This window comes from Malurus melanocephalus, unplaced genomic scaffold, assembly GCF_030028575.1.
Source record: "Malurus melanocephalus ecotype Western Australia unplaced genomic scaffold, MMel_1.1 scaffold_772, whole genome shotgun sequence".
In the NCBI taxonomy this organism is placed as follows: Eukaryota; Metazoa; Chordata; class Aves; order Passeriformes; family Maluridae; genus Malurus; species Malurus melanocephalus.
In genome coordinates this window covers 182,294-191,665 of record NW_026624004.1, presented here as the reverse complement: position 1 = coordinate 191,665, position 9,372 = coordinate 182,294, and the positions used below count along the sequence as shown (strand labels likewise).

Genomic DNA, 9,372 nt, shown 5'->3' with positions numbered 1-9,372 from the left:
AATTCTTTCACCACTGAAGATCCAAAGATCTTCCCCTTTTCCAGGAACAACTCCAAATCCTGTTCAACACCCCTGGGTCCTTCCCAGCAACATCCTGAACTCCTTCMCCATCCCAAACCCAAATTCATCCCGTTCCATCCCACACCTTGAAGTGGAGATGCTCCTGCTGTTGTTTTCACTCCATAACTCTGTCAATTCTTTTCCAGGTAAGAACAGTTTAAATGTGTCAGGAGTAAATGTCTCTGGCATTTTGGGCTAGAAATGATCTGCTCAAGGCATAAAAGGAATGGAAAACCTGGTCACTGAGTTGATATTTGGAATTCTTGGCTCTGCTTAACTCCTGAAGGATATTTCCCATCCCGTCCCTACTGTCAAAAAAGAGATAGCAGCAACTCCATCAGCAGGCAGACTTTAAAAAATAATTATATCCAAAGTCAAACGTGCTTGGAGGAATGGAATAAATGCTTAATATTCTTAATGGAACGTACTGGGTGAGAAACATTAATTAATAATTTACTTTCATTATCTCTTTGCCCTCCTYGAGCRATCTGACGGGTAAACTGTGGAAGTRAAATGTATTTTTAAATCTCCAACGATGTCAAATATATCTCAGAAGGCTGAATCCAACCTCTTAATTAAAGAGGTGGGTTATTTAAGTTACATATGCCATCTTGCCATAACATGGAAGACTTTAATTAGTTAAGGAGAAAGAGGATGAGAAGTTGAATCGAGGCCAGTGACAGCAGCAAGCGAATATCTAAAAATGYGTTTTCTAAAAAAGAAATTGTTCCCATTGCTCCTGTGAGCACAGTGGTGGGAACTGTGCTGGGAGAACTGAATACCCACGGCCACAGGTCTGCTCTGAACTGAGATTCACGAGGATTTCAGTGCAGAGAAGCTGGAAAGGAACTGGAAGGTTTAAATAGGGGCTTAAGGAAGTTTTGAAATTCTTCCGTCAATTTGGTGGTGATAGAAACCTGCTAGTTTTGCTAAATTTGACTCAGAGTCCCTCTAAGCATCTTTACATGCCAAAAAAATGTGGAAACCTGCCTGATAAGTGGAGAACAGCACTATGGAAAAATTTGGTCAAGAAACTCAGGGGCAAAAACGGACCATGGGCTCTGAAATGCTCAGAGGCCAACAGAGACTGACAAAAACAGATTTAAAAGGCACAGGACACCCTATGGCAGATGGTTTTTGAGAATCCAGCAAGAGATCAGGGGAAATGATGATATTTTTGGGTCACCATCAGATACGGTGGGTGAAGGGCAAGGATGGTGTTTAGCCAACCCTCCAGCTGCAGGATGTTCTGAGATTTTTTTTAAGGAAAAAGGGGTATTAACTCCTATCACTGCACTGTGTTGAGAGAGCAGAGAGCTCGAGAAGAACAGGGCAACCAGTAATGGTGAGGCTCCCAAAGTGACACCCTGGGAATGGGATTTGGGGTGGCACCCAGAGCCAGTGACATTCCCACCTCCAGGAGCGAGTGACATTCCCTGCTCCAAGGGACACTGGGATTTGGGGTGGAGACAGTGACATTCCCTGCTCCAAGGGACTGGGATTTGGAGTGGCACCCAGCAGTCAGTGTCATTCCCTGCTCCAAGGGACACTGGGATTTGGGGTGGAGCCAGTGACATTCCCTGCTCCAAGGGACTGGGATTTGGGGTGGAGCCAGTGACATTCCCTACTCCAAGGGACTGGGATTTGGGGTGGAGCCAGTGACATTCCCTGCTCCAAGGGACTGGGATTTGGAGTGGCACCCAGCAGTCAGTGTCATTCCCTGCTCCAAGGGACACTGGGATTTGGGGTGGAGCCAGTGACATTCCCTGCTCCAAGGGACTGGGATTTGGGGTGAAGTCAGTGACATTCCCTGCTCTGAGGAAACCTCCACCTGCAGACAGATGAAAACTTGGGATGAGTCCAGTGGAGCTCATGGCTCATCCTCCTCATCTCCACAACTCCACAATGAGCTCAAGCAGGCCCTGGGCACTGTCCCCACACTGTCACACAACCAAATGTCCTTTTTGTGTCCCCAATTCCCCGGGAGTGACACRCACACGGAGCAGGGAACAGAAAATCGGGAGGAGCAGCTTTGCATAGAAAACCGAACTGGGTTCAGTCCCCGCTGTTTGAAGTCACCATTCATTTGGATCATTATTTCATTCAYTGGGATCATTATTTAACTTTCCAGAGGAGCTGTGTTCCAAGTGTCACTAATAACTCTGGTATTAAACAGAATTAGGGGGCGGGAGATGTGCTGTTTTCAATCCCACAAAAGACAGAAATCCTTTTAATCGCGGCCGCGCCAATCACCGCGGTTGCAAAGCCGCTAATTACAAGCCAGGGACACCCGGCCATTCCAAAGAGCTGCCATCCCTGCGCCTGCCATCGTCCCCTGCATGTCCCCTGCCCATCCCAATTCCCCTGGCAYTGAGAGGAGTGTGCTGAGTGTTTTGATCAGCGGGACACACCCGCTGCCATCCAGTGAATGGCACAGGGAGCTCCTGCCAAGGCAGCTGAGCAGAGATGCTCTGCACACACAGAAATATCAAAARCCCAGCACAGCCCATTCCAGTTCCATGGCTCAGTTCAGCCCTGCTGGAGCTGTTGGCTGGAGCACTCCAGACCTTCTGAAAGAATGGAAAAGAGCTCCAGAGCGCAGCCAGCAAACCTGCTGGCTGATCAGCCTGGTTAAAAGGGGCATTTCAAAGGTTTTGTGTATTTTCCTGTTTCAAATGGCAAATCCTTTTCTAGCTCAGAGTTGGGGCTGCCCCTGGATTCCCTGAAGTGTCCAAGGCCARSTTGGATGGGGTTGGAGTAATCTGGAATAGTGGAAGGAACWGGATGGGMTTTAAAATCCCTTCCCACTCATCCYATTCCAYGATTCTCTGAYAYAAACTRCAAAAAAACAAACAATTCCTATTTTTAACTGACAAAACCTAAGGCCAAGAATACCAACAAACTCTTCAGTAGAGAGTCTTTTTCTTTTAAAATTTTTTTCCCTCTGCCTCCCTGCTGCCACTGAGATAAACTTCCATGGGTTTGATTTGATTTGCATTTGTTGGACAAAACCCAACATCAAATCGCTGTCACCTTCMTGACAGTCCTCAAAACACCCATCCACCCTTTTCTAGTTGTAACACATTTCTCACACAGGAGAAAGATAATTTCAATGTATTTTAAATTTGGATTTGTAGCTGCCACCTCTAGAATGCCTCTGGTTTTCATTAATGTGTGACATCTTCAGTYAGACAGTTTAAACCCCATAAATTTGACAACAGAAATGAAGGTTTTAGGGTTTGCCAAATCCCTTYTGGCCAATAACTGATCTAATATCCTGAGTAAATATCCAGCTGCCCAACAACCCAAGGGGGAATGGTTTAGCTTGAAAAATCTCTATAATTCTTCTTGGGAACTGCAAGGTATTTTTTTGGTCAGGCCATCAACCTTCCCTTCAAGGAATCACAGTGAAAACTCCACAGAAGTCCTTTAAAAAGGCTGGGATCAGGATCCAAGCCCTGACTGCTGCTACAAACACACAAAATCCATGGAATGAAGTCATATTAAAGTCACTGACATGTTACACAGCTTTAAGACCAACCCTGCCAACAAAAAWTTCCTGCCAAAAGCTGCACCAAACCAAAGATTATTGCCTACTTAAGACTTTGATTAAAATAATATCATCAAGTTAAATAATGTGAAAGAGTGCAAGAGCTACTTGAGTGGGAAAACTCAGATAAAATAAGAGCAAAGTTTTGAAAAAAMCCCCAAAATTTGCTGATAATTATACAATGAGTTTGAAAGGAGCTGATGAGCACTGGGAAGTGGGGACTGCACCAGGAATGTTATTAAAAATATMAATTAAAATGAGCAGAATTCCAGGGATAAAGAGGAAGGGCTGGAAAACATCACCAACTCAACACCCACAGCTCAGGGTTACAGGCAAAAATCTCACACTGAATTTAGAGCTTTGCAAAGAAAAGTGTGAGCTCTGGATTCCAGTTAGGATCACACACAGTGATCCAACATCCTGCATTAAGGCAGCTTCAAACTTGGAGTTTGGAAATTTCTTACACCAGTTTTAGTGGATTTATCGATATGAAAAATAAAACCTATTTCTTCTTACAACTACCACATTTTTTTCCTAGAAGTGGCCAACAGCACAGACTTAAAGAAAGAAGGATCCAAGTGAGCTTAATCAGACTTTTTTCCAGCCAAACCCCTTCAGCTTCTGATAATCACCAATTTGTGATTTACTGACCCAAAATTATCACAGTAGTCACCAGTGGGGCTTGAGTTAACCACCATTTTTCCTGAAACAGGTTCAGCTCTGTGGAATTTTTCACTTGCACTCCCAGCAGCGAGACAAAGATAAATCTTCACAAACGAAGGCAAAAACTGATCTACAAATCACAAACGTTACAAAAACATGTAAAACTTACCACTCTGATGTTAGGCAATGAAACAAACAGAATAAGTCAAATATCCCTGAAGAACTGTGTAAACAGAGCAAATAATTAATGAGATCTCTAAACTTATGGCTTGATTGGAGCCTGGAGCCAGACCCTGCAAATAAAGCTCCTCTGTATTAGAAGGCTAGAAAAGATAAYTTTTATGAACAGCAAAACTGAAAAAAAATCCTCAAAAAATTCAGAGAATTTCTTCGAACAGGTCAACATGTACAAAGCAGAACCAGGGAACACCTCAACCTGAGCAGGTCTGCASAGAACCAGAGAATAATTCAGGTCAGAAGAGACCTCTGGAGGTCTCTGATCCAACCCAGTCCAGTTGAGTTTTGAGTATCCCCAAAGATGGGAATTCCACTGCCTTTCTGGGCCACAGTTCTACCACGGAGCATAAAAATATTTCTGTTTATATTCATCTGGGACTTTCTTTACTGCACTTTTAGCCCTCTGCCCCTCTGGTTTTTGCTGTGCTCCTCTGAGAAGAACCTGGCTCCATYTGCTCAGGAATCATGGAATACCCTGAGTTGGAACAGACTCAAAAGGATCATCTAAGTCCAACTCTTGATCCTGCACAGAACCTTTAAGTTGAAAGGAACTTAAGACAGCTAAACCCCCAAATCTGGGATGTCCCCAGAGCCAGCTAAACCCCCAAATCTGGGATGTCCCCAAAGCCAGCCTGGACAATTCCAGCTCCTGAACCCTCCCACCTCATGACACGTCCTCCAACCCTCCCAGCTCCCCTGTCCTGCCCAAACAATGGTCCCAMAAATGATGGACAGAGGGGATTAATCCCTTTCCATGACCTCCTGAAGGCTCTTAATGAGATTCCCTAATTAAAGGGTGCGCTGCAGACTCACGTCTGACACAGGATTTCACTCTGACCACGGGTGTGTCCACAGAGCATTTAGATCAACAGAAAACAAATCTGCTGCTTTTGATCAACTCCTGAGGCTTCTGTAAATGTTTGGGATCTCATACTTCACAAAAAAGAGTGGGGGAACTGAAAAAACCCAACACCAAAACAATCCAGAAAAGAAGTGGAGGTAGAAATTGTTGTTTTAAGAAGACGRTAAGAGACAACAACTCAAGTAAAAGGACTTTATGAGGGCCAAAACATCAGCCAGAACTCACTCTGCGAAGGTAAAAGCAATCACAGATGAGGATTCCTAAATTCACGACTTCCCTGTTCACAGAACAAAAAGGCAGCTCCGGTCTGCCCCCAGAGCCATTTCAAGGGAACCAACAGAGAATAAACCACAGCGACCCCGGACTGGCTGCACCAAACTGCCCCTCCGCTGCAGGGTGACAAAAATGAGGCTTCATTGCCTAGGAAATTAGGACAAAAAGACAAAATCGACTCTCCCACATCATGGAAAAGCCTCCAGAATGAGGCTAAACTCCAGGACAGCACCTCCAGCAATTCTGTTGCTCACTCCCGATCCCGTTTGCGCATCTCGGCACCGTCACAGCCGCGCCCGCCCCATCACAGCTCATCCACCTCACACCAAAAAGGGATGAAACGGCTGCAAACACTCACTCTGAACTTCCACACGAAGGGAACAACCTGCCACGAGCACCCTGGGGACAGCTGAGGTCCCGCTCGTCCCTCTCAGTGCCCAAAGAGCAGCCGGAACAGGCACACCCCAAACAGTGACCCCAGTGAGCCAAGGGGCTGATTGCTCAGCTTTTTGTTGTTTTCCCCGGTATGATGATGAGGTGGGAAAGCAGAAAACTCGTATTTTCCAGGGAGCCACAGCCCAGGGGATGTGCCCATCCCCAGTTGCTCACAAAGGGTTTTTTGGGGGGTTTTTTTACCTGTTTAACCTTCAGAGAAGAGACTGGTGCATGATGGCAGGAGCTCCCTGACAGTGACAAACAGAATTAAGAGCAGATTATTCTACATTAGATGGCACAGACACCCAATTTCAGTGGTGTTACTTTGATCCTGCAGCACATGAACCTCTAATCAGGATCCAGAAGTTCTCATACTATTTTTATTCTTCCCTATTGCTTTAAAAAGGCAAAGCCTCAAACAGCGCCTTTTTTTTTTTTTTTTTACAGATACTACAGTAAGCAATATTTCTTTTAAAATTGCAGCTGTCCAACAGTTTGAGTCTGTTCTTTTGAAAATGAAACAGCCAGAACAAATGGTGGTGGCAAGCCCAACGTAAAGAGGTCATCGATTATTAAAATCTCCTTACTATAAATCGTGGATGTTGCTTGTCAGCTCGCCGTGTGACTGTGGAATGAGTAAGTAGGTAAAATTCCACTAAGGCTCGAGTTTGCTCCATCATTCTGCTGTGCAAAAATAGAAATAAAAGCTCTCCTCATCCTCTCCACCCTCAGTTCCAAAACATTCATACAGGCAGGAAGGAAATAACTGCAGTGGTGCAATGGTTTTGGTGCAAGCCCTGCCTTTCCCAAGCCTGCCCTGGTGCTATTCGTGAATTTGCCTACTCGAGAAATACAACAGAACAGMAAAAATGATGGCTTCCTTCTGCTCCAGTGGTCTGTATCTAAGGAAAGCACATAAATTTTCCAATAAATCCCTAAGTGGAAGTTGAGGCTGAGACCTACCAACAGATATTCAGAGGGACAAAGAGGTGGCACCACGGTGCCCTCTGCGAGCACGGGATCTCCTCGGCTCTTGGGAGAGCAGTTTGCACCAGAGGGACAGAGGAGATACAGATCTGGAGGGCTCAGCCTGGCTAAAACCCTGCTGAGGGGCTGCACTGGGGGGTCACGGTACTCTCTGGGAGTGAAGAGGGAGGAAGGGATGAGAACAAGGTGAGCAACAGCAAAACTTCCCTTGGCTCCCTCCGCCTCGAAAGCGGGGGGAGAAAAGGGAAAACCATCCTACAAACAGAGCTGTTTCCCCTCTTTTCAAGCAATTCCCACACAAACCCAAGTGGGAAGACRAAACGGAATGTCGAGGAAACGCTATGCAAACTTTCATATAAATATCTCTGTGCAAAACCTTCCACAGGTTTTTAATTGAATTCTTTGTTAATGTACGGCAGCCCTGCCCGTCTCTAACACTTCCCGTGCTGTTTCCATCAAAACGTTTCCTCTTACCGGCAGCAACATATCATTTTATCAGGATGCCAGGAGATCATTTCCACACAATGCTAGCAGATGTAATTTTCTTAGATGCACACACAGTTCATCATTTAGATACTAGATGACAAGGTGATCGCAGGGTGACTCTGTAATGCGAGTTTGCHGTTTGGTATTTGGAATTCTCAAATGATAAAAAAAAGACTTATCAAATATAAATATCTTTAAGAAAAAAGTAACAAAAGTGCTACATATGATCAAGGAAAACAATTCCATTAGTTCCTGCTACTTAGAGTAGGTTTGCTTTACAAATATTACCACATCCATTATCAGTATGGCTTCCAATTATTAATTAAATTGCTCGTAGCAGTATCRCTTTCTCACACCTTAACGAAGACAGAGTAAAGAGAACACAAAACATTCACACCCCATTCCTCAGGTAAGAGATCCTCCTGCCTTTAAACAAACAAAAAAAGTTCGTTATTTAGGAGAATATTTATRCTCTGATGGATTCTCCGGTAACCCTTCAGGCTAGTCAGGACGTAGGCATTACTTACACAGACGTGTAAACATCCACTCACCCATTTCAGGACCTTAACAACCTTCCTGGAAAACATTGCTTTCGAAAGTGGCCAAGTGGAAAGGGCAGAAGGGTGGGGACAGAAAAGGTGAGAGAGGAGGAAGAAAAGGTGAAATTGTTAATGACAGATGGAGAAGAGTCTAAGACCTCTTCTGAGCAGGCACTGCCAGCCGTGCCAAGAACGAGCAGTGGTTCTGAGAAGCAGACATTCGTCCCTTAAACATTCAGCTCATCTTTCATTTGATCCCAGGCTGGGCTTCAAGCACGGTCCCAGAGGCAGAAGGCAGCGCTCCTCCACCAAGCCACGCAGCTTTGTGAGAGCAGAGAACGTCCATGGTGACCAGCGAGCGGAATGCGGGAATGCGTTTCCAATGGACATTCTCAGCACAGCACCCGAAGTAAAYGGAGTCACCGGATGACCAGTGAGGCACGGCTTATTGCAGCTGGAAATTGTTGGYTCCCACGCTGGACTGGGGGTTCCAAGTGTTCTTTTTACTCTCTGCTGATGCTCCCGATGTGGTGTCCATCGACCCTGTGCCACTACCTCAGCTTGCATCCTTTCAGTCTGGGGGAAGGGGGAGCGTACAGACTATCGCTTTCGACACCATCTCTAAGGTTATCCAAGATTTTAAGTGTAGCCTAAGACTTGTCATTGAGGGCTGTCTAAAATACCTGGAAGCACTTTGAATGCTAAGACAGAGCAGCAAGATTATTTCTCTTTTTTTTTTTTTTTTTTTTTTTTTTTTTTTTTTTTTTTTTTTTTTTTTTTTTTTTTTTTTTTTTTTTTTTTTTTTTAATCTTTCTAGCCACTGGGGGCCGGGAGAGGGAGGTTGGTTGGTTGATTGATTATTTATTGGGAATTAATACTGAGAGAGTATATGCAAAGGCTGAGGGCACCATGCCATCTTCACAGAACAAGACCCTAACAGCTAACTGACGTACAAGAAACTGCAAAGTTATACTGTAAGAACACATATTAAGGACCGAGGAAAGTCTGCTAAGGTGCTACGTCTAAAACTAAGTTACTTCTTGCTTTGACCCTCCCCTCTCTTGGTATCAGTCGTCGTCGAGAGCCTCTGTCTTGATCTCGTTGGCTCCTTGCCGGGCCAGCGCCAGGATGGTGTGGTTGACCGCTGCCATCTCCACGGCTAAGGAAATGGGGTCTTGGTGGTCACTGTGGCTAGTGCTGTCATCCTGGGAGCCGTGGGGGAAGGAGCAGAGAGAGGCAGGGTTACTGAGGGGTACAAAACTGCAGCGGGGAGAAAAAAC

The 9,372-nt window shown here is 45.2% G+C and overlaps 1 protein-coding gene across 8 annotated transcripts in view; it reads right to left on the bottom strand.

The window, feature by feature from the left end:
- Positions 1-2,888: 2,888 nt before the first annotated feature.
- The window catches only part of HMBOX1 (homeobox containing 1), a 100,077-nt gene continuing 93,593 nt past the window's right edge, over positions 2,889-9,372 (bottom strand). For all 8 annotated transcript variants that reach the window (XM_057385052.1, XM_057385056.1, XM_057385057.1 and 5 more), the window contains one exon: positions 2,889-9,297. In XM_057385052.1, the coding sequence (XP_057241035.1) occupies positions 9,160-9,297 (138 nt within the window). In that variant the 3' untranslated portion in view covers positions 2,889-9,159. The remainder of the gene's footprint in view (positions 9,298-9,372) is intronic.